This window comes from Coturnix japonica, chromosome 5 (assembly GCF_001577835.2).
Source record: "Coturnix japonica isolate 7356 chromosome 5, Coturnix japonica 2.1, whole genome shotgun sequence".
Lineage (NCBI taxonomy): Eukaryota > Metazoa > Chordata > Aves > Galliformes > Phasianidae > Coturnix > Coturnix japonica.
The window spans coordinates 20,902,740-20,927,510 of record NC_029520.1 but is presented as its reverse complement, the minus strand read 5'-3'; the positions used below and the strand labels follow the sequence as shown (position 1 = coordinate 20,927,510).

Here is a 24,771-nt window from a genome sequence, read left to right as displayed (position 1 = left end):
AGAGGAATCATTTTTAAAATTCAGTTTAATATTATTTAAATATTTTCTGGGCTAAAGATTAGGCTTTATTAATTTATGTGCACAAGTTTTAGTTCAGAACTCCCAGGATATTGAGTCCAACCAAACACTACAAAGACACAGGGCAAAAACTCATTCATAGTAAACAACCATATCTTCTTCTACTCATTATTCCTGTACTTCACTTCCAATCCAGTTTCAAATCTAAAATAGTTGTTTAAAATAGTAGTATGCAAGTTCGCAGGCATTGCCGCTTTAACATCCTGAACTAATTAACAAACAGCTCTTTAAAATGTCTATTAGACATGGTACAGTAAATAAAAATATGGATTCATTTAAATGTTAATTGTTTCAAAAAGCAGCTGGTAACTGAGAGGTAGTGGCAGTAACTCCAGTGACATCCAAACAACTATTTGCCAACAGCCCCACGTGCACAAAGCTGCTGCACTTACCAGCAATAGCCAAAACTCACTTTTGCCATTTAGGTCTGTTTAATAAAAGGGCGTGACCACTTCAGGTTGGCATAGGAGACTGCAACTACGGAATCAAAGCAGTGTGAAACAATGAAGGGCATCATGTTAGTTAACACAGGATGACGACTGCTCACAATTCACCTGCTATCACAGTGCATAAACTCACCACAAGCACCAAGCAGTATTACAAATCCACTGTAACCCCAGCCAAGGGGTCCTGTGAAAGGAAAATTGCAGTCATTTGCAGCAGCTCTGGCATAGATCTGTCGTACGTGTACTAATTTAAAACCAAGTTTTACTGTAATCAGGCAAGATTGATTCAGCTACAGCCCAAACGCTGAGACTCCTGTGGTCCACAGAGCAAACAACAAAAGCAGCAGTTACATGAGCCAAGATTAGAACCCAGAGTAACAAAACACTGCTTTAAGCCTACCTGTCCAACTCTTCAATAGCTTTGTTCTAGCGATGGAACAGATATGCAATTTATGCTTTACAACCAGCTCACACAAGGCAGTGAAGGAGCAAAGAGAAAACATCATCCTGAGAGATGAAAGTGCTAGGAAGGCTGCACAGTGTAGGTCTTTAAGCTCTCATACTCGCTGCTTCTGAAGAAGACTAGTCAGAATACGCTCCTCACTCAAAAAGCATTGACTACAGCTTTTGAAGATCAGCACTAGCAGGCATTTTCTAGTTATACAGAACAGGAGGGTTTGCTAACATTGGATGTTTAAGTGCAACTGAATATGGTGCTGTGGTCTACTTGCATTTGTGAACTCCATTAGGAAGACCACTTAATCAAATGAGTTCAGGATAAATGAGGCCACTGACTGTACATCACTGCTAATCTATTTCTTATCAACAGCAGTAGGCTCTCTCAAGGAGAAAGCATTTATACACAGAAGGGACTATGCTTCATCCAGGTAGAGGCAATACAAGGATTAGTAATTTAAAATAAGCGTGTCAGCAAACTAAATATTCTTGACTTACTTGCAACTTACAGAAACCATAGTCCAGAATAAAAAACAGCAACTACATGGAAAAAAAAATGCACTACTGCTCATAGAAGAGTGCAAAGTCTCAGGATTGCAACCCAGAGATAGTTATTATTCACTCATCTTTCCTATAAAATATCCAAGCTTTAGGTTCATTTCAAGAATAGCTTAGTTCAATTTCTAGATGCCCAGTCACTAACATTCAGGAATAGACAGCAACTTCTCTCGCCAGCAGTCACCGCTGTTCCTATAAAGACTGGTATAGTTAATGCAAACTTTATTTACAAAAGACACTTAAATTAGTTACTTCATGCCATGTGTCCATATAGAATCAACAGTTCAAGGATTACATGGAGAAGAATTCACAAAATTAAAAGTGAGATCACTAAAGATTTTTCTAAGAGTTAAGAACTAGGAAAAAAGACCTTAAAGACAATATTACAAATAAAAAAACAAGTTATGAGAAACTAGTCTGAGCAAGAGGATGGTTGTTTACAGGTCTGTACACTAAAACTAATACACAGACAGCCTTCTATTGTCAAGAGATGCTCACTGAGAAGCAGAGTATGTACAAATACTTGTGCCACAATGACCCAGTCCCTCCAAAATCCACTGTATTATACATAAACCAGTTTGTATACATCAGGCCTAAATGAGGCCATTTAACTATGAAGACTTCTAGTTTAGTAAACTAAAGCTGAAGACAGCCCAAGCAACCGTGATGCTGCCTCTCTCGCATCTCTATTTGCGACTGCTTTTTATTCTCTCCAATCTTTTTTTCAAGTCATCAATATTAGCTGCTGCAGAAGAGTGTGAAGCTGTGGTGGTTCCAATGCCAGAAGAATGAGTCTGATTGGAGTCCAGGTCCAGATGTTGGTACTGTTCTCGTGACTCACGGAGCTGGGAGAGCTTACTGTGAAGCATATCAGTAGAGGATGCAACTGCAGGGACTGCTGGTTTAGAGAGCAGAGATGTCAGGGGTGGTCTGTCTTCCTGCTATAGTGGAGGAAAGTGAAGCGTTAAGAGAGACAATGGCAAAAGCCATTTAAAAAGTATAAAACACAGTCAATGGCTATTTTTTTTTTTAATAAAAAGCACAGAAGAAAGGAAAGGAACAGCATTGCTCAAGGTCACCAGTGCTATTAAAAGTCAGGTGTCAAAGTCAGAACCATGCAAAGCTAGCTACAGTACTCAGTTCTTACACTGTAAGTAGCTGATGATTAACTTGATGTCAGTATGAACACAAAGGAACTGCACAAGTCCAACCACTTGGACTAAAAAGTTGCACTATATCCCTGACATTTTCAGCCTCAGAGCACACCTAGATTCTGATGTGAATTTGTCTTAGGCACAGCAGAGCCAAGCATTCGAATTCTTATAAAGGAAGTGTAAATGAGGTACAATCCCACAGGATTTCCAAATGTTGTCAAATACAATACCTTTGCATTGTCAAGGCCACAACGTTGCCTGAGGATTTTTAATCTTTCCAAGTAAACAGAAGGCCCCACTTCCTCCCCATTTGTGTTTCCTATAGATGAAGGTACAGTGTGGGTAGAAACAGGAACACATGTTCCTTCCATCTGAGGAGAAATTCCTGGAAAGGAGGGGTGTCAAAAATAAGGAAAAAAAAAAAGATTAAAAACCTCAAAAATAAGCCTCTTGATCAGTTGCTTCATATGAGATGCAAGAGATGAAGAATTAAATCATATGCATTTGCAAAGATAGTAAGACCGGCTCTTTCAAGTCTGTTAGGTAATCTTCAGTTTTCACTCTTTCAAGGAAAACTATAAAAGACAGACAAAGCAGTAGGAGAGCAGCTCCAGAAGTAGCAGTGATGCTGACAGCTGGCAAAGGAAGGGTATGTGTATACACATGCAGGATGAGGAGAAAGATGCTGACGCAAATCAAAGATAAACAATATCAGGAACCTAACAATTACACTGTCAGGATGGGAAATATTTGGAGCTTTCCATCTTTTGCTACTTTCTGTAGTCATCCCATCACACTTCACCACTGATTCTAAATCCTCTTTACTTGTTCAGATAACCCAAAACTATTGCAAATTCCAGTTCAGTCTGAAACAGTGATGTCTGAAAGGCATGTTACGTGGTGTTCGAAACTTCTCTGCTAGAAGACTAGGGAAGGATTATACATTATGAAAGCAACGTCTTCCATTTTGAAATAAATGGCAAGTTGTAAGGCTTAGTTTGAAAAGGGTTTTGTTTCCATTAGTTTACTGCAAGGGTGTTTAAAAAGATTTAAGGAGAATTACAGTTAAGTGTTTATAGTTGGTCTAACTGAAGTATAGTTTGCAAGACAGAACAATATCCCTTGTTATCTCCAATCATTACAGTAGGGGGGAAGAAAACTGGAGCACAAGTCCAGTTTTGAAAACATTAATAGCTCAATCAACATTTCTCATCTGCAAAGGGCTTCAGATAAACAGGAACTTCTGCTTTATATCTAGTCAGATTTAAGAAGTGCTGAGATGAACTTTCTTTTGAATGCAATTTACAGTATAGGGATAGAGGAACAAACAGTAGCAGGAGAAAAGACTAAAATAAGAATCATGCAAGGCAGTTAAGTTCTTGGAAAAAAAGCAGAAGTTAAAGGTAACTTTGCCACACAACATCAATTTATACTGATGCTCATCTGTCACATTCCCTCCCTAATACTGCATCAGTCATTTATGTTTACCTGCAATGAAAAGACTCGCTAACAAATTTAAAGCATGCTTTATGATGATTTATCCAAAATAAAAGATATTTGCTAGATCAGGGTCACCACTACTGCTGTAAAAGCAGTTCAAATTACCTACAAACGTTTAGATTCCACATTAAACAATACTCAGCAAAAGAACAAAACCACTGTACTGTTTTTACAAGCAAAAGGTAAAATATAAACAGCAGCAGCTGCCAAGTTTGCCAAACAGCTTGTATGCTTTCAAGTAAAAACTCCTGTTACCAAAAGCATGAAGCACAGGTAATACTTGTCCCACACTACAGGACAGAACTTAATTACTTGTATATCATGCACCTTTCACATATTTCCTCACTTGATGTGATGATAGTTTTAACAACTTCCTTGTAAATGAAGAACTTCTACCCTGCACACCACACTTAACACAAGCACTAAAAATACGTGAATTGCTTTGGAATCCCATAAAAGACATGTCTTCACACATGTGCATATATACACACGCACACACACACAAACCTGGAGATGTTGAAAACATGACACATGCAAGTGCTTCCTATAAATCAATCTTGTTGCTGTAACATGTACCTGTAGAAGAAGCAATGCGTCCTTTTCCCTCCCTTTCTGTTTCTATCAGCCGGAGGCCTCTTTCCACATAGCTCTGGAAGAACTGAGATGAGTTTTTCAGGAAGGGCTCAATATCTGCATCAGAATATTTCTTTTTGTATTCATACAGCTCTGCCAAACCCTGTGAGGGAAGAGTTTCTGGTTATTACTACAATGGCTGCATACACTACTCTACTGCATCATGCTTTCTTCTTCACAGGAAAAGAAGCCCTTACCTCCTTAGTGTTCTCCTTGGAGCCAATCTTCTTAAATATTTCTGCCAAAATATCATTCACTTTGGCTTTTGAAGCTTTTTCTTCCTAAATAAATAAAGGGAAACTTCTAAGCAGAGCGGGTAATACAATCTTCTTTTAAAAATGAAGGGAAGTACAGACAAACCCACAGTAACCTCATAAGGCCTGTCTGTTAGCTTGATATAAAACCTCAAAAATAAAAACACCAAAGAAAAACATTTACAAGAGTTATGCATAATTACTGTTACATTACCAAGCTGTAAGCATGCTTCTAAGAGGCCAGCATTTAAGAGCTGGTTTGGATATGGTTAACTCTTAGTAGATGAAGTGTATTAGCAAGCAGTTCAAAGCCTATGCTGCACATGTCAACGTCCCAGGAGACCATCTTACCTTGGCAAATACATACAATATTGAGGTAATAATGGAAACACTGAAATTTTCTAAAACAGCCATAAAAGTAGGAGATTATTTACAATGCCACTTGCATATGGGAAGAATAATCCTTACTCCACAATTGCTAAATGAATCTCATTTCCTGAATAAATTGCTGTACAACATATTCCTAATACTTACTGTGCGAGAAGCCCCTTTTTCTGTATCTTTATCTGCTTTGCTTCCAGTCTGATCCATGTTGTGTTTCATTACTCTACACAGGTGAGCCTCCAGCTCAGATTCATTTTTGTTTTCTATCATCGTTAAGTGATCTAAGATCTAAAGAAAAAGAGGCAAAAGCTTTATAGAGTACATGAACAAATCAATTTAAAGAAGTACGCTACTCGTGCCATGTCTGACCTTGGGCCCTTTCAGCTTGCACAGGGTGTGAAGCAGAGTCTTCAGTGTCCTTATAGGAAACTCACTCTTACACTGCTTCAGCTTCTCTTTGGGAAAGACCTTCATGAAAATGTGGATATCCAGTAGAATCCGATCCAGATTGATGCTATTAATGGTTTCTGGTAGAAGACGCACCATTCTCCACAGACACTGCAATGACAGGTTGACTTGAAGCAAGACAACTCCAGGAAGAAATACTTAAATATTTAAAAGCATACATTTAAAAGATACAAAACTATCCTTGAGTTGTTTCACTTTGCTACTACATACATTGATATATGTAGTGTGTGTGCCTGTTAAAATTAGTGGTACATATGGTCTCTTTAATTAGCAGCACTCTACCCAGACCTTCCTTTAGAAGTGATGTATGAAACTGTATGTAGTAGTACTGGCTTCACTACCACTAACAAGAGACAGCATCTTGTGTGCTCTCAGCAAAAAATGCAATGATGCCAAGTACACCTGAACACAACACAACATCCCCAGGTTTAACCTTATTAAAAATGCTTAAGTTCTCACTAAATCACACCAGTTATAAAAGAGTGGTGTAAAATATATAAGTCAGTTTCAGCCTGGGATTGTTTGAACACATAGCGCACAACTGTGCCTAAGCAAATACTCCAAGCAGGCGACTGTATCTCCCTTTGTGGAGCACATATAATCTTCTGTAAAGTACTAGCAGGTGTTAAGCTTTCTCTCAGTAGAGAGAACAAAGTCACTGAATTAAACATTTCATAAATATTTCAAACTATAGTCACTCCCTTTTTTATAAAGGCTACCTGTTCCTTAAAGCTAGGCTGTCGATTTAAATAACCAGGTATTTCACAGTTCAAAACCACTATTAGGAGTCTCACCTTCATGACAAGTTCTGAAAACTTAGGAGAGCTGGCTGTTGCTAGCAGACTGTCTTGAAGTAAAACAAGTAGAGCACTAGAAGGAATAAGTTTAGAATTGAGTTACATGGGAAAGGACTACACAGAAAATGGCAAATTACTCAACACAGTATCACACCAGAAACTACTCCAGTTGTCTACATCATGCTGTATAAGAGCTCCCTCCTCACAGTACTTCAGAAGCATTTATGAGACAGTCAGCTGAAATACCAAATCACTCCAAACTAGTTTGCTTAGCCTGCCTTCAGCAGCAGATTATGCAGACAAGCTATGATTACCCACTAATGACCACTGATGATTCTTTATCAATTAGCTGAACAGTTTCATGGACATAATTCTTTGCTTACAGCATGACTAACAAACACAATAATTCATTCAAAAAACACAGAACAGATGAAATAAAGCAGTAGTCTTGGGTGTTTTTTGGTTTTTTTTGTTTTAAAAAAAACATACCTCAAAATGTTGGTCTGGTCAGACTTTTCAAGAACTTTCACTACCAAGAGATTGACTGACCGGATGACCTGCTCACCCTCCTCAAGGTCTTCAACCCGAGAATCCAGCATTAACGTAATAAGACCATGCATTAGGTCCTTCAGCACACCGGTGGAGGCTTCTCGAGCCAGACTCTCTATCTGGAATAGCTACCAATTGAAAACAAGGTTAGACAACATCCCTATATAAAATACTTCAATTAAAGGATTTCACTACACTATCAAATCCTTTGACATCCCTGCTTTATCCCTCAATGGGAAGGTTATTTGTACTGAGTAACTTCTGAAAAATACTTAAACATCCAACTAAGTACTCAAAACTTCAGGAATATTAAAATAGAACTTAACAGAAACATCAGAATGGCTATAAGCTATCGAAGAAGTCAACAGGCGTTCTTTCCCTCCTCCCTACTTACTCTCTGGTCCCTCCCAAAAGGTGCACTCGTGAGCAGATAAACAGCAACAAACCTTTCATAAAATCAAAGTGCACTAACCTAGATACAAGTCAGCTCAGACATTCCATTTGCCTGCAACATCAGCATAGAAATTACTTGCTTTTCTCCTTAATTTATAGGTCAAAGCCTTACCGATATCATGCTCCCAATAATACAGCTGTAAAGTTTCACTATCTCATCTTTGTCAAGCTTCTCATCTGCCATGTGCGTATTGTAGATTAACCGAAGCTGCATAAATGTAGCTATTAGAAATTGGTCAATGTGGCCAGACATAGCTTCTGCTTTGTCTTCTTGTCTGAAAACTTCATCAATCTAAGATTTAAAAATAAAACAGAGCACCCAAGTCAACATAATAAAAACAGTGCAAAATAGATAAGCATTTTATAATTATAGCTAAGAACAGTCTTGTCCTTATCAATTTGCCAAGGTATTTCTATTCTAAGCTTTCACTTGAAATCAGTAAACTACAAACTTCTACTGCTAATTCCAACGTAAGATGTTACAATTGCATCTCTCTACAAGATCAGCATCCTGTACAGCGTTGGCATCTATTACAGATTCCAGAATTAACAACTTTCAAAATCTTCCAGACAAAACATTTCTATATAGTTTTCACACACTTATAGAGTAGGCTTTAACTATAAAAGAAGATACAAAATCCTTCTCTGCTGAGTCTGCACAGCAGCTTACATTTAAAAGTTAAGTTTCATTGGCAACAGTCTGCTGTCTCAAACCTGTAGTATATTGACAAAAAAAAAAATATTTTTTTTCCTGCCCTTAGTGCATCTGTGTTAGAGTCTATTCTACAACATGGAAGTGAAATTGATATTGTTAAAGCGAGTCAGATGGCCCCTGTGCACTTAGTTTTGTCATCAGGGAGATTCTGAGCAGAGTCCACGTCACCTGACACGGTTTCTCCACCAGAGTGCAGCTCATCACCCTCGCAGAGCAATAGTTTAGTTCAATATGAATAGTTGCTACACCTTAGTTCTCTTACCTGTGCTAGAGCCTGGATGCTTGTATTTATATCACCACTGGCTACTTGAGAAATGACAAAGTTGATGGTAGAAGCAGTGTTGCTGTGCATGTCATCAAAGTGTGGCGACACGGCACGGATTCTAAAAGAGGTGAAAACAGGATTTGTTACCCTTTGGAGAGAGTGTTCTTGTATATACTAAACTGCTATTTTTCAGAATCAGTTTAGAGACAAGAGAGATAACAATTTCATCTTCATAGGGGATATTCAAGGTAGAATGAATTTCTAACATGTCTGTTACCATACCTGGAAACTCAAAGATAACATTTAGAAAAATCAAATAAATAAGCAGAACTCGCTTTTTTCTTGAGAAATAACAGTTACCCAGAATTCAGAGCAGAACCATAGTCCATGACTTTGACATCTCTTTTCAAAACAGTTGACACTTCACTGTCTCAGGTAAAGAGGTCTGAATGTACAAATTGTCCATTTCAGCTTCTCAGAACAGTTCTTAAGTAGCCTTATTGGTTTTACTTAAATCTAACTAGACTTACTTGGGCTCAGGAATCAGGACTGGCTCAAAGATGTCATCTAGTTTGTGCTGTACAAGTGCAGGCATCTCACATTTGACAGTACCGTTGTCATTTTCAATTTCATCAAGATCCAGCTGAAATTCCCGTGGAACTGTATGTGCTGTCTCTGAGTGATTGCCCATATTGCGACTTTGGCTACAGAAACCAGGAGAGATGTTTATTATATACACAACAGGCAAAAGTACTAGTACTAGCATCTACTGGTAGCCCTAAAGCTCTCATAATAGGACAGCAGACATTTTGGAGATACAATTTTACCCATGATCCTTAAAATCTTCCCTTTGCTGCTCCTCTAGTTATTAGTAAACCAAAATTTTCTAGGCCAGAAAAGCAGCTACCAGTTACTTGCTCTCCTAGTTACTCTTACAAGATGAGCCCGCCCCCCCGGCCTGCAATTAGGTATACACTAGCTCATTTTGTCAGAGATCATTCAGCACAGTTTAAAGTAGCACTAATGGAATACAGGCTCAGAGCTCATGTGTGTTTTTTTTGTGTTTGTTTTTTTTTTTTTTTGAAAGATAATGCATAGGATGCATAGAAACATTGCAAGCTCAACTAAATCTAGGATTCTTCCATATAACTTGTACTTCATGCTAATTTTTTCAATGAAATAATACATTATTCTCAACAGGGACTTTTATTCCAAATCAAACAGTAAGAATACTGTTTCTGAGCTTTTGCTTCCAATACCATCTCTCCAGGCTCTGTGTTTCATATGTGCTCATCCAGTCCTGTGCTATATACTTGTCCTAATAAGTTAAGGACACAGTCCAGATAAATGCAACACACAGGACACTCTCCCAACATTTCCAACAGCTGTCTACCACAAGTGCCATAACTGCCTGCAGCTTCACCTATAGACATCTTGGTAGAAATCTCTGCTTTTGTTTCTTTTTGTTCAGATAGTAGATCTATAAATCTAGAACTGGCCATGATAAACCTGTCACCCCTCTGGAAAGGATGACTAGGATAGAAATGGAAAGACAGAAGAGCCTTGGCACTAAGGAGTTAGTGGGCAGTACTTACATCCTATAAGTGCGATACATAATTCTGTCCATGGAGAAGCAGTGAAAAAAGGCACAAGACCATTTAGAATTCAAGACAGACAAGACAAAAAAAGTTTCAGACATTCTAAGTTATTTGACCTATTTTCACAACATGCAAAGATGATGATACAAAAAATAAAATAACATAGCCGGACGTGATATTAGCACATACACTATACCACCTGCAAACCGTAACACATCATTACATACTTGAGTTTGGAAGACATATCCTCAGCTGGCCCCTTTCGCAGCATGCTAGCATTAGCGCTGATGTTTTGGATACGCTGAGGTTTCTCCTCTGCCTGTCTTACTGGAGCAGCAGATGGTCTCTTAGCTGATCGTTTTATTCTCTCCTCCAACATGCTCATGTCTTTCTCTGACAGCTAAAACAAACAATGCTTTCACTTAGTCACATGAATTATAGAAACATATACCTCCTGTAGGTGACAATTATTATAGAGTGAGATTTGCAATTCCAAGGCAGATCAATACACTACCATCTAGCAGCACTCCAACAGGGTCACTCTATCAGATGCTTCTTCAGAAGCTAGTTAATCCACACTGGCAAGCTACAATATGAATAACAGCCACTTCTAGCCCACGCTGCTTTCAATAAATAATTTTTAATTAAAATCCCAGCACTATCAATAAGTTTAATTGTTGCTTGTGTTGTTGAAGAACAAAACACCTATCCACTTTCCATATCTTTATATCTATGAATCCCAGGCAACATTTTAACACCATGGAACTACAGAAGCCAAGGTCCTGCTACAGCTTGCCTATTCCAAGCACTTGTAACTCGACCATTGTTTTCCAGTTACTCACATTTCCAATCAGCTTGAATACTTGGTCACCATGAACATTATAGACTGTTACAATGGTGTTCAGTGCAGCATTGCGAACAGTGTTGTCTCTATCACCAATATGAGTTGCCATTTCTTTCAAGGCTTTCCCTGGAGTTGGCTGGCATACGTTCATGCCATACGATTCAACAAGACACCCAAGCTCTTCCAGGCACTCTGAAGGAAGAAAACGACAAGCACATCCAAAATTAAAGCTGCTGGGGAAACAGCCCTGACATCCACGCTGCTTGAGAACTAACACTCACTATACAGAAGTGTTAATGTCATTTGTCACAATGCTCAGTTTATTAACAGAATGATAGTTCTTGCACTCCCTATTGATAGATGCACACACTTGAGGTGTTTTACAAGAAAGAAGCACACAGATGCATCTAAAAGTTGGACAGGTATGGGAATGACTGACAAGTATTTCCCATTACCATGAGCAAAGTGATAGTTAACTTCACAACTAGGCAGTTTAGACAGTTCTAAATTTGTAATGTCTTATCACAGAATTTAACCCAGATTTATCAGGATGAGATATTTGAGGTGACCATGGAGCTGTTTGAGCTTTAGAACACTATACAGTAAATTATTCCTAAATTAAAACATTTGAGACTTCTGTACAGCATGGAGACACCTTTTCCAAGTTCTACTCATATTAACAGATTCCCTTAGTCCAGTACTATCATCATTGCTCTCCACAACACTTTTATTTAAAAAAAGCCTACTCAAGGAATATTCAAACTTAACGTTGATAGTAACTTAACAGATTGTTGTACCTTCCAAAGATTAAAAAAAATAAAAAGACCATTCTTCTTTTAAATAAAATATCCAAGAGGGTTATTTGCAAGTCCATATAATTCTATATACAGGGCAAACCTCACATTCTACAAGTTCTGTTGGCTTTTCACAATGCAAAACAACATGACTTAAAATTGAAACTGGTTAGTATGTAATGCTATTTCCCACCTGCACGCTGTTTGGAGTTCTTAGATTTTGTCCCCTCCATGATGAAAGTAAACATTTTGCTGGCAGGATATACGAGACACATCCTATTCAGGATGGCACGCACATCTTTGCGGATGACATCTTTTGGTTCTCCTACCTAATAGAAAGGCAAAAAAAAAAAAATCAGGAAGAAATAATAAACATTTTCAACAGTCTCTTCATACTTACGAGTAGTTTAATGTTAAGACAGTGAAAATTATTCTCAGTGCAAAAGCTGCTCCTGGAAAATGCCTTTTTAAAGGCAAATACACAATACATTCAGAATGAGCATTAAACACTGTAGTAAAATTTGTTATCTTGCAATATTCCCCATAAAAAGTGAGGTTAACTTCTTATACAATGAATAGTACCTTTATGATGAGATATGGGATGAAAGATGATGCTTCGTTTTCAGTAAGGTGATACTCTTCTTGACTCAGCATATTGAAAAGCAATTTAAGGTATTCAAGTGTTTTCATAAGAACGCTTGTGTTGGTATCAAAGAACCGAAGGGTAAGCCACTTCAGGATCAGATCCAGGCAGCTGATGACTCCATCTTTCTCACTTTCCAAATGCTTCAAACGACAGGGGAAAAAAAGGGGCAAAGTGAAATACACTGTTTAAGAAATCAGAATAAGGAAGAAGCTATGCCTGCTAAGACAGTCTACACTCACTGACAGCTTTCTGAAACTGCAAGTGCCCACTTGTAACTTGCACAGGGTAAGTCTCAATTTCACAGTACAGTTACCTCTAGCTTCTCAGAGCATTCCAGATCAGAGTTGATTTTAATTCAAGATGAGACAACAAAGAATAATTATTTCTGTTGTCATGCACTAGCACAGACCCAAACTTACCTCAATCATAACAGCCAGTGCTTTGTTGTGGTGCTGGAAGTCTGCATGAAACATCTCATCCTGTAACCATTTGGCCACACAACTGGACATCTGAGTTTTCAGCTGCTCAATGTATTCATCGCGAGGAGTAGTGAAGTTCCATTTCAACACCTGCAAAAAGTCAGCATTTGGAACTCAAAGCAAGCTGCACTTTTTGTTCTTGAAAGAACCTGCAAATTGCATTGCTTTTAGTACTACTTCAGGATATGTTTTAAAGTCTTCTCATTATCAAAAGATAATGGGAAAAATTAAATGGCATTTGCTCACCTTGGCTTACATAAACGATCCTGTGTTGAGCAATCATCTTTAGGCTGTTACCTTAAATACTACCAACTAATTAGACTGGTTGTTTCTAAGCAAGATAGGCCTATTCACTGATGAGTAATCAATAAAGCATGTTTTAAGGAATAGAATTTCTACACACAAAAACACCAAGCTTGTTAAGAAGTACTGTTCCAAGTACGTATAAATAATTCAAGGCAGATCCTAGAATTCCAGCATTAGTTATGTGCAAAAGATTGATCAACTTGGCACTACAAAGCTGAGGATCATCTCTTAGAAGCTGTAAGAAGCTCTTACAAGAACATATAGATTCACAAAATCTGAAAAACAGACAAATATCACAATCAAAGTAATATGGGCCTGTGCAAGTCAACTTGGGCACTAGATAAACAACCCAAAGGAGACAGAATAGAACTTTTGTGTCCTAGCATATTTAATTCTAAATGCCAGAACAAAAGGATATGTTAAAATTAATACTACTTCAAAACAAGTGAATGCATTCAGACTTTCTTACCTTCAGTCCTTTCTCATCTTTCATTCTTTGTTCTTTCCCATTTGGGACTATGATAAAAATGGGACCCGATTTGTCATCATCCTCCTTCAAAGTAGGCTTGTTTAATACTTTCTTCCCCTGTACACCCTGAGGAAAAAACAAACAAAAAAACCCCAAACGCAAAGTATTAAGAAGCAATGCAAGACATATGCCTTAGTACAAGCAATAGCAAGCATTAGATGCCAGCCAACCTCATGCTGCCTATGTATAAAAGAGCCAGAGAGAAGCTGAAAGAATAAAGTTGATTAGAATTTTTTAAAGTAGGTGCTCTGCCGCTGTGGAAGCAAGACTTGTGACAGTGTGTGCAATAGTATCCTGTGAAAGATGACACATCATTCTGGACCAGTGAATCGGTTACCCACACACATCCCTAAAACCCAGTGTAGTACCTGTTTGATAGATTTGCTCTTTGTCAGACTGGTATTGCCTTTGCTGAGGTTTGTATTAGTTTTGGACAGACTGGTATTGCCCTTGGACACACTGCTATTAACATCTGACTGCTGTAAATAAGCCATAAAAAAAGGCTTTGTTGTTAGAGACATATTTACTTGGAAGAGTTACCGACCCAAATCACTTACATGGGTTTTTATTTATTTCTTTTTGTGTTCACTGCAGAGACATTAACTCCAGAATCAAAACAAACAAATATAATAGACCAACAAGCCTACAACAGCTTTCAGTTTGTTCCATTCATTTCTGTCACAAATCTGGACCTTCATCAGTTATTCTCATAACATTACTTTAGGTTACTTTAAAATAAACAGAAAAATTACAGTAACAAAGAAAAATATTCCAAGCATGCACAGCTGAGGCTATTATTGTGCCTTTAAGCATTCCTTCTCGCAGCTGTGCTCAAGGAGATTTTTACCTTTCCAATTGTAAAGGAGATGAATTTCCTTCAATACATGGGCTCAACACTATTGTTCACAGCAGAACAGCAATGGTAAGAATAAATTCCCAATTACATGAAACCAAGGAGGCCAAGCAAATTTATGGAATGAGCTGTTCACAAGACTTATTTTTTTTTTAAATAAAAACAAAACAGACTTTAAAAATTTGTTACTACCTACTTAAGTAAAAGATACAGAAACACCTAATTTCAGAAACCAGAGAAGCACAATGATTCTTAGTAAAAGCAGTCCCTAAAAAGGGCTGTACTTTTACCAGTAAAACATTACTCAATCAGCTAATTTAATTGAATTAATATCACACAAAATAAAATAATTACCTTAGTTTTAGAAGAAGCTCCTCCTACTTTGGCTTTTTTGGGATCAGGCTTGGACTCTGTGACATTTGATCCTGAATCTTCAGCAAGAGCTGGAAAAACAAAGATTATTCCAAATTACCAGGAAGCCTATTTCAGATCAATGTTGTTTCTCTGTTCTTAGAGCAGAATAATAAACTGTTCACAAAGATAATGACAGTAACGTGTGATAATGCCCCTACCATCACACAAGTCAGAAGACTTTCTTTTGCATGTTAGCACATGCAGTTCTCAACATCATAGTATGTCAAATTTGTCATAGTTTAAAATATAAATAATCATTAAAGAGCTGTTTCACCAGAAGTCTTCTTAGGGGAATGTAAACCAACCCCCTCCTTTTTTTTTTTTTCAGTTATTTCCCAGAACTTGAGAGGTTACCTGAGGCAGGTTGGAATTTGGCTGGAGCTGCTCCACCTCCTGCTCTGGAGGATGCTTTAGCAGGAGGAGCTGGTTTGGCTGGCATGTTGGCTTTGGCTTTTTCAAGCATGGCCAGTACCTGGTCTTTGGAAGTAGGCTGCAGAGCAGGGGAAACAAAACAACAGATACAGAAGGATTACTGTTTCAATCCATCCACAGACAAGAAAAACAACAGTACTTCGAAGCAGAATATTCTCTAGTAAGCATCTTCCACAACACTTAGAACATCCATACTTTCAGATATTCCCATTCTGAGATGGGACACTTTGCCCTTAGTTTATTTCTGAAAGATCTATATGAAACATGAACTTGCAGTCTGTCCCAGCTGAGCAGTCCTATGAAGTTACTGGAGAACTCTATAAGTAATTGTATGAGTAAGCCATCTTTGAAGTATGTGTTCAAAAGCATACAGTTAGACCATAACTGGTAAGCTACAAGCAAACAGATTTCTTTCAGAAAAACAGACACTGAATAAATAACAAGCTCTACAGTGACAGATCATTTGTGGCCATGGTCTTCCTGAAGTACAGAAAACTGTGTCTCCTGACCTTATTTTCAGCCCCCTGATGTTCAGTGCAGGCAAACTTTTTCATGACCAAAAACATCACGAACCTAACAATTTAACTTATCCACTCTTAGTCACAGCAATACCTTCAGCTTGCCGGTGGCTTTTGCCATCTTCTCAAAGCCAAGATGCATCATAAAGAATGGCAGGGCATCCTGTGCCTTTTTACGCACATCCCCATTTCGATCTTCAAGGCAGGAGTAGAGGTGAGGCACACATAAGAGCAGGTCAGAAGGAACAGAGCGGAGGGTAGGCAACTTGTCAGCCAACCAACCAAGAAGCTAAAAGTTTAAAAAATATTTTTCAATAAGCAATCATTGATATTTGGAACATCTAACACAAGCCACAAGAGCATGAACAGCAATCCTTTACACAACTATATAAAGAAGGAAAAAACTATGTTTAGACAAACATACTCTTAAACAACATAAATGAAGTATCAACAATTAAAAACTACCAACAAACACTGAGTACAGTATTTGAACAGGCAGCTATTTAAAACTTGGAGCCTGGTCAGGCAAGAGTGTGGGCTGTTTCCTTCTGTAACACAGGAGTTTCAGAACTAGGTAGTCCAGCTGATTAGCAAGTTGTACTTCATTAACCTCAATATACTAACACACCTCCAGTTCTGTTCTGGTCTTCATCACTATTGTGTTAATTTAAGGGAAAGCAAAACAGTTACCAAAAAAGGCAAAACCTCCATTTTCAGAGGCACTGAAATTTAAGTTACAGCTATCACACTGGGGGACAGCTCATTAGCCCTGTGAAGTTTAACAGTTTTGACAGCAAGAACACAGACTTGCTCCTTGTTTACTCATATAACAGTTGTTTTGTATAAGCAATCTGATGTTACATAACATAGTCCATAGCAAAAAAAGGTTATTTTGAGTAGATACACACAAAGAAGTTAAGAGAAGCCTACCTCTTGTCTTAGGAAAGGATTTTCTTTCTTGAGCTCCTCAGATAGGTCTTCTCCTTCCAGCCACTCTTTCATGCCAGTTTGTTCAGCCCAGGCATTCACAGTTGCTAGTGCAGCAGCACGAACGTTATTCTGTAGCAATAACAAGATTTAAGAATAATCCTAAAGAAGGGTCAGAAAATTACAACAGGAGATTCTATGCCATGTCTTAAAATGTGTTCTCATTCACTGCTCAAGAAACATAGGATTCAGAATCCTATTTTATCAATACCATCTGAAATGTCACCTCTGATGATTGCCTGTGAATTCTGGCACAAATCGTTAGCATCTTCTCAAGCCTCCCTCTCTCCAGTTGCTCCAAATAGTTCTTTCCCATGGTCCTAGCTTTGATTTGACACAGTATCTTGACAAGCTCAACACTGGCATTATACAAGCTTTGGTATCAGTCAGTGTCATATTTCTGCCTACACGTTAGAAGCTTCCCACTCAGTCACAGAACAAGACAACAGTGCACACTGGAATTCACACTGATACACTAAAAGAAGTGTTCTACAAGCAACTTTAAAGTCAGTAAGGTTTTCTTGGTTAAGTAGTGTATTTTCATTCTGAGAATCATGTATACATAAAGTCGTTGTGTTTCCATTTGTGAGATGAATTATGACCCCAATTCCAGTTATTCACAAGCAGTAGAATATATTTCATGCAGAATGCATACCAAAGACACTTTATTTGGATAATAAATCATCATTTAAGCAAGAACAACCCCTCTCCAAAAAACCACCATCACTACTTGCATAAGCTTCCAAAGCGTTAATTACCATCCACATCTCAAAAGCAAACAGTAAGTCATTCACTGGCTTATCTTAGGCAGTGAAAGGCAAAAAAAGGAGAAAGGTATTGAGCATCTTACCTTACTGTCCCCAAGGACTGTAATGACAGGAATGCCCAAATTTTTCACATGCTGTTTGATATTGGGGCCCATTGCTGTTGCCAGCTGCTGAAGAATGCTCAGTGTTTGTTGCACCTGCATATAAACAAAGTCTTTCAATAAGCCACAGTTACAATCATATGTGCAAAATTCCAAGTCACATGGGGACAGTTAACATAACTATACATTGACTTTTACTTCAGAATGCCTGCTTAGTGACATATGGAAACTAAAACAGGGTGCGTTACTTGTAGGATGACCTACATAGATTTTCCTTTTTTTTTTTTTTTTGAAGGGTTTTTTCCATTAATACAAAGCAAAGACAAACACTAATAAAAACAGGCAAGCATATCATCTGGAAATATCCACTCCACTGGTTTCAAACACATGATTTCATGACATTGCAACAGCTCTCAGCCATAAACTATTTCTCATTTCCAAACTGGAAATAGCTGAAATAAGTTTTCAAATAACATACCAAGATTTTATTGGAGTCATTGAGTCGACTCTTCAAGGCAGCAGGAAGCTCTCCTATGTTGGGCTGTATGAACTTGGCATCATTAATGATGCTCGTCACTTCATCTAGACCTTCCTTTCGGATCTTCCAGTTTTTGTCTCCAATCTTAGCCACTAGCTCAGCTGTGATCTTATCACTGTACAAGATAGGAAAAGTAAGAAGTCCATTTAGTTACACGCCTTTAAGATTAGAGTGCTTTAATAAAAACAATTTACGCTTAGAGAGCATGTCAGTTAAGCTTCGAATTGCAGTGCAAATGTCTTCAAGTTGTAGAAGATAAACGCACCCAATATCTGTTCTTGGCAGAAGATCCACAACATCATTCCCAACCTCTTCCTGTTCCTCTTCCTCACCATCATCCCCACTTCCTCCATTGTGCCTGGAAATGCCACGAGTTGGGGCTGGTGCTGTCTGTCCTTGCATCTGCAAGCAACAAAAATTTACAAGGGCTATTTTAGAGTCTGAGATTAAAAGTAAAGGCAGTTGCACAACACAAATATACTACTGCAGTGTAAAATACTTTAAAACATGATACTCCAAAAAAAAAAAAAAAACAACAAAAAAACAACCAAACACAGGAGCTTTTGAAATCTGTCATAGGAAAAAAGAAACACTGGCATAGATAGGCACAAGGCACTTAGCTCACCAAAGCAGCTGCTATCTTCAAAACTCTGGTTCACTTAAAATAAATTCTAAGAATAGATGCACAGCATTAGTACACATTCCAACTACCGCTGTTACCAAGTAGTTTTAATGACACTTGGTATTAAGAATGCTACACTTCATACCTTTTCAAATTCTGCATCTATCTGAGAGAGAAGAGCTGGCTTCTCATCCTCAAAAAACATTCGCAAAGGAGGTCCCACATAAAGATACATGACTCCCAGCAAGGTAATGGCAGAAGTCCTTACAGCCTGATGGAGAGATGATAAAAGCATTCAGTCTTCACATTAAGGACTGATCAAAATTCTAGATTAAAATAAATTTTCTTACTGGGTTAGTTGCAGCAAGAGCTGTCTTCACATTACTGATAAAAGCTTTGACATTCAGTCTGTGGAAAGAAACCATATTCTCATGAGTACAATTCAAACAAAAAGACAAAGCAAAAAACAAAATCATAGTATATTAAAGACTAAAATAAATGCAATGAGAACAAACAGATGAATACAAATCACCAAAACGCAGGAAATATTTGCACATCACAACCTTAACTAATTGCATAGATCAATTTTGGGAATAACCTGCTATGAAAGGCAACACAGTAAATCTAAGATAGTTAAAATCAAAGACTATTTATTAGAGTGGTGGAGTTTAAGTTACTACAGTCCTGTGATTGCTAGTACTGAAATCCAAAGGAACAAGTCTAGTTCTAGTACTATTTTAAGCACTTGAAATGTGGCTACATAATAAAAAGTAATTTTTGTTCACTTGTACCAGGATCTTGCTGAAAAAGGTCCAAATTTCAGAAAGAGTAATTCACAAGATAAAGAAGAAAGGTTTAGATTACTGAATCCTCTATACCACCACAGCACAGCAACAGAAAACAGATGGGCCAACATGGAAGCTTCTTTTGTAAGGTTTCAAACACCACCATTCTACTATCATCTCAATTCATACATTACTCTGGCAGAAATACACACTTCTCAGGGAATTTTTGTCTTAATATCAAGTGCTACTGAAAAAAGCTTCCAAGACTTATTAATGCAACCACCTGTTTCATGACTGTTAAACAATTCAGACAGTCAAAGTAACTGCCTAAGCAATCAAATAAATTAGCATTTGCTTGCTGATCCTCCAATTAGAAATTTATTCTCATAAGTGAATGGTTCATTACTGTATACACATAACAGAGTTCAGCTAGGAGATAGGTGCTGAAAAACTAAGGAGCATTATATACTGATTCTAATGAAGAACCTATTTTCCACCCCCATCCAGAACCAGAAGCAATACTGATTGTGTTGGCTAAAACATCACCCTAAAAATATACCCAATGAGGAAAAAAATAAGCATCCCAGTACGTATTCCTCCATACTATGCCAAACAGAACTATGTAGTGATGTGTCACAGCATGGATGCATCAAAACTATCACTCATCCCACTCCTATATGTGGATTAAGGCTCTTCAGAAAAGTCCTAATGAAAAAGGATCTTTTAACAAAGGATGCAACCTTACTACTCTTGTCAGATACTTTTGTTCACATATTTAGAAGTGGAAGAGCAGCTAATAAAGTCAATATCAGAGCTGAGAGAACTAAAAGTTCTGTGTACTCGCACTCTTGAGAAAGAACAAATCTTCAGCCCAAAACAAGAAACACTTAAACTCAAGTTTCTCTTGAAAGACATACCCAGAAAAGCCAAACTCTTTAATTGCATTTGAGAGCCAGTTCAAAGTTTCTGACTGATTTTTAGGGTTCTTTTGAGAGAAAGCCGTAGCCACAACCTGAAACAGAAAAGTAAAGCCAGGTGACAAAGAGCTATTGTACATAAATGAGAGATAATACCTGCAAAAAACAGGCTATTGCAAATAAATCAACTGAGCTGTGTGTAACAAGGCAAAATTTGTTGCATCACCATAGCATAACGTAATTACAGCTGAAGTAAATCAGAACTTAAAGTACAAAAAAGGTTTCCAGAGATTATCTATATTACAGAAATGTGCAAGTAGTTTTTCTTCCCCTCCCCCCCCGAACACTTTTTTACAAATGCTTTTTTTTTAAAAAAACAATATTTCAGAAAGGTACCTATTTATTACTCATTATTTGATGCATTTAGCAGCTAACTCATGAGGTACCTTCAAACAAATCACTGCTGTGCAGCACAAGAAAACAAAACAACAAAAAACTCATGAAGATTGAAGACTTATTCCCTGAATTGAAAGAACACATTTCTGTCTTTACCAGAGGAATACTTTTGCTATTCACTCACCTGCTCAGCAGTCCATGGCAGTTGACATGCCTCAGCTATCGCTGTCATGGCTTCTTTTGCATTGTTCCCACATTTCACATCACCAACCTTGTCTACAAGACCATCCAATACAACCTGTGCAGAAGTCTTGGAGAAGTTTCCTTTCTGTGCAATCAATGCAACTATATGCAGTTTCATCTGCATCACCTGGAACATTCATAACAGCAAGGAAGTCACTCATTTTTACATATTTTAGACCTCTAAAAAGTATATATGTCTTCAATGTAAAAATACAAATTGTATTTTTTTCTATTAAACTGTGTGTGTTCTCAAGTACGCACATGCATTTGTCTGAACATAAGTTGTGGATACACATTTTAATACTGGCAGTAATACTGAGAAACCACTATTAGCATTTAGAATTTATCTATAACTATACATACATATACACCAACACACCTTTATACATCTAGACACATTCAAGTGTCTCCTGAAGCCTCAACTGGAAGCACAAAAAGAACACCTGATTTTGAGAGTTTATTCTCTTAGTACAGCATCCACAGTTACCTCTACATCCAAACGAGAATATAATATATGTACAGTTAGGGCCCTTTTTCAGTTGGAAAAGCAGCTTACATTAAGTAATAAAAACAAACTGTTACTTACTTCAGTAAAGATGTATTACCTGAAAGTTTGTTTCCTTCCAACCAGGTTTCTTGGCCAGCATTCTTACTAGGGCTTGGCAAGGCATTTCACTTCTCTCCATAAGTTCAACAGCCTCAAGGATAAATGTCAAGTTAGCCAAAAGGTCACAAATGGTACAAAAATACCCAATCAAACAAAAACCAAACATCCACACAAATGGAAATTACCTGAACTGTCATGTAGACGTTTTCTTAATATTAGACTGACTCGCAGAAATTCTTAGCATAAGAATTTACGTCAACAGCCTCACTTTAAGACCCATTTCAGTAATAGTTTCATAATTTCAGTTAGTCAACACTTCCACTAAAATATTACAGCTCAAGAGCAACTGCAATACAGTAGTATGAGCTACTTGTACATTAACAGCTGATTGCTTTTTGAATGCGAACTCTCAAAGGTTTTAAGACAGATACCACAGCAAGAAAAACCAGGCTTCACATTCCAGTTTTTGTGAGTGCATCATATTTACATGTTTGTAACTACATGAAGTTCTCATTACCAGTTATGAATACTAATACTGGTGTCCTAAGTTTCAAGCATCAACTATTTACCGATTGAAACGTTAATGTTATGATCAGTTGCCGCTTAAAATGTGATCAATGGGGACTTGCAAGTGTTTCTGTACAAATCATTGCAAAACGTGTTTAAATCTAGCTGTTCTTGAGATCAGCTTCACAATTGCTCTGTATTTTTAATAGACCTGCATGCATCCTCAATCCATGTACAAATACTTCTCACAAAAACATAAAATTAAAAAGGTCACTGCACCATAGTTATGGATTAAGAGTTAATTTAAACCATGTAAGCTCTTTGTATTTTGCAAGTATTGTTTAACCCACCTCAAACAGCTGACATACTGACATACAGCAGCAGTCTACTCTGGTATGTCTTTTTAAATGAGAGCTAACAAGCCTAAAACAAGCTGAAGAAATTATTTCTTGCTTTCTTCTACCCCATTTCTCTTTTTATCAGTTGTTGCAAACTCACCTTCTGAAACTCCTCCATGGAGGCAAGTCTCTCTTTCCAGTTACCACTGTCCAGCTGCTGGATACAAGAAGCTGGAAGGACAGCAGCAGCTTTCTCCTCACAAACTTCTATCTGCATACAGATCAGAATAAAGATAAAACATCCCAAAGGATTTTGTGGTAATAAGGAGAACACATCTAAGGGCATAACATGCACTGGAACAACTCCTGCTCTTGGATGCATTTACAAAATTTACCATAAAATGAAAGAGTTCTGTTGCAGGTTGAAAGACTTTGTACAGATTACAACTTAGGGGCTCACAAATTTAGGAAGCTGCTAAACCACACGTCAGAAAAACAATCTCTGAAAAGTTTAAGTAGCACAGTCAAAAATGGTGCCAGGTAACTTTTACTTAAACAGAGATAAACTGAAATACATAAGATAATTTTGTATGAAGCCTAGGTTTCATAGCAGTTATTGAGGGGGTAAAGGTATACAGGAGAAGACATCTTCCACATCTGTCTTAATGGAATGAATTTAAGTTATTTTTGAAGAGAAAACAAAGCAGAAACTTCCTTTGCATCTGTTATCTGTATTACTCTCCAGAACTGTATCCTCATTTTGTGCCATATATAATACATGTACATACAATGGAAAGTACTCATGCTGAAGGACAATCCCTAAAGGTAGCCAACAACTCAAATAATTGCAAATAGATTTCATAAAGGAGCAAGTCAGAACTTAAACCTTTTTTTTTTACTGTTTGACCCATAAAGGGGGAACGAGGCAAACTAATCTAATGGAAGATTATGGAAGGGAAAAGGATGTTTTTCTTTTTTCTTAAGTAGAAACAACACATCTAATCCATATGTATACAAACTACATGACTCAGATTTTCAATGCATTCTTGACCCACGCCCAACTATGAGCAGTGTGTAAGAAACCTGATGTAGTTTATTATTAGCTTGAAATCTGAAGCAGAATACATTGAACTCCAGAACACCATGTTTTCAAGCTTTTAATGCCAGACAGAAAATCATACATCCTTAATTACAATGTAAGTAGTTATCTCTACCTTTCTCTGCCTTCTACATCTGCTTCTAATTCAGTAACCACATGACACTGATCATTACATTAGCCTGATAACATTTATTGCTTTTATGACCTGGTTCCAAAACCAGCCAATACAATAAGCGCATATTTGCCCAAGTATATCAAACATCCATTTTGCTAGTTATGAATTCTATTTAAATGCACTGCTATTCCTTACCAAGAAAAACACCTCAGTGAAAAAATGTAGTAGCTGAAGAACTGGTTAACTATTTACATAAGGCACTTTATTTTGGATAAAAGCAAGACACTCACCGAGAGCTCCGATTCAGCTATCTCTTTGGTCTCAGGACCCTTCTTGCCTTTAGCCCCAGCACCTCCTGAACCCGCAGCTGCAGCTGGTTTGCCTTTCTTAGGTGGGCCCCCAGGCTATAAAGAAAACACAAATTAGCAGAGATCAAACAGCTCTCCAATTCATCAGATTCTAAGTGAACTGCTGTTTTTCTACATGTCTGCATTCTGACATCAAAATATGCATTTGGAAGATACTTCTGGTACCGTAGCGGTTATGCTTAATCTTCAAAATATCAACAAGTTATAAGACAGTACAACCACAGACAAACAAATAGAATTGTCAGTAAACTCTTGACA

The 24,771-nt window shown here is 37.6% G+C and overlaps 1 protein-coding gene and 1 non-coding gene across 8 annotated transcripts in view; both read right to left on the bottom strand.

The window, feature by feature from the left end:
- Nucleotides 1-7: 7 nt before the first annotated feature.
- CKAP5 (cytoskeleton associated protein 5) overlaps nucleotides 8-24,771 on the bottom strand; it is a 43,454-nt gene continuing 18,690 nt past the window's right edge. For 3 of the 7 annotated variants that reach the window (XM_015864477.2, XM_015864476.1, XM_015864478.2), the window contains exons 14-46: nucleotides 24,436-24,549; nucleotides 23,092-23,202; nucleotides 22,085-22,177; nucleotides 21,421-21,606; nucleotides 20,841-20,935; nucleotides 19,489-19,546; nucleotides 19,284-19,409; nucleotides 18,782-18,918; nucleotides 18,457-18,631; nucleotides 17,961-18,074; nucleotides 17,054-17,182; nucleotides 16,218-16,412; nucleotides 15,528-15,663; nucleotides 15,114-15,202; nucleotides 14,275-14,385; nucleotides 13,847-13,972; nucleotides 13,012-13,161; nucleotides 12,529-12,732; nucleotides 12,140-12,275; nucleotides 11,151-11,344; nucleotides 10,536-10,708; nucleotides 10,306-10,329; nucleotides 9,241-9,414; nucleotides 8,708-8,828; nucleotides 7,843-8,022; nucleotides 7,218-7,405; nucleotides 6,726-6,801; nucleotides 5,833-6,021; nucleotides 5,614-5,751; nucleotides 5,023-5,106; nucleotides 4,769-4,928; nucleotides 2,923-3,077; nucleotides 8-2,479 (exon numbers count right to left, since the gene is read on the bottom strand). In XM_015864477.2, the coding sequence (XP_015719963.1) occupies nucleotides 2,225-2,479; nucleotides 2,923-3,077; nucleotides 4,769-4,928; nucleotides 5,023-5,106; nucleotides 5,614-5,751; nucleotides 5,833-6,021; nucleotides 6,726-6,801; nucleotides 7,218-7,405; nucleotides 7,843-8,022; nucleotides 8,708-8,828; nucleotides 9,241-9,414; nucleotides 10,306-10,329; nucleotides 10,536-10,708; nucleotides 11,151-11,344; nucleotides 12,140-12,275; nucleotides 12,529-12,732; nucleotides 13,012-13,161; nucleotides 13,847-13,972; nucleotides 14,275-14,385; nucleotides 15,114-15,202; nucleotides 15,528-15,663; nucleotides 16,218-16,412; nucleotides 17,054-17,182; nucleotides 17,961-18,074; nucleotides 18,457-18,631; nucleotides 18,782-18,918; nucleotides 19,284-19,409; nucleotides 19,489-19,546; nucleotides 20,841-20,935; nucleotides 21,421-21,606; nucleotides 22,085-22,177; nucleotides 23,092-23,202; nucleotides 24,436-24,549 (4,596 nt within the window). In that variant the 3' untranslated portion in view covers nucleotides 8-2,224. The remainder of the gene's footprint in view (nucleotides 2,480-2,922; nucleotides 3,078-4,768; nucleotides 4,929-5,022; nucleotides 5,107-5,613; nucleotides 5,752-5,832; nucleotides 6,022-6,725; nucleotides 6,802-7,217; nucleotides 7,406-7,842; nucleotides 8,023-8,707; nucleotides 8,829-9,240; nucleotides 9,415-10,305; nucleotides 10,330-10,535; nucleotides 10,709-11,150; nucleotides 11,345-12,139; nucleotides 12,276-12,528; nucleotides 12,733-13,011; nucleotides 13,162-13,846; nucleotides 13,973-14,274; nucleotides 14,386-15,113; nucleotides 15,203-15,527; nucleotides 15,664-16,217; nucleotides 16,413-17,053; nucleotides 17,183-17,960; nucleotides 18,075-18,456; nucleotides 18,632-18,781; nucleotides 18,919-19,283; nucleotides 19,410-19,488; nucleotides 19,547-20,840; nucleotides 20,936-21,420; nucleotides 21,607-22,084; nucleotides 22,178-23,091; nucleotides 23,203-24,435; nucleotides 24,550-24,771) is intronic. The other 4 variants (XM_015864479.2, XM_015864480.2, XM_015864481.2 and 1 more) reach the window with 4 other exon arrangements.
- On the bottom strand, nucleotides 8,546-8,656 carry LOC116653565. The gene has a single exon (XR_004307664.1). It is a non-coding gene; the product is annotated as a small nucleolar RNA SNORD67 (small nucleolar RNA).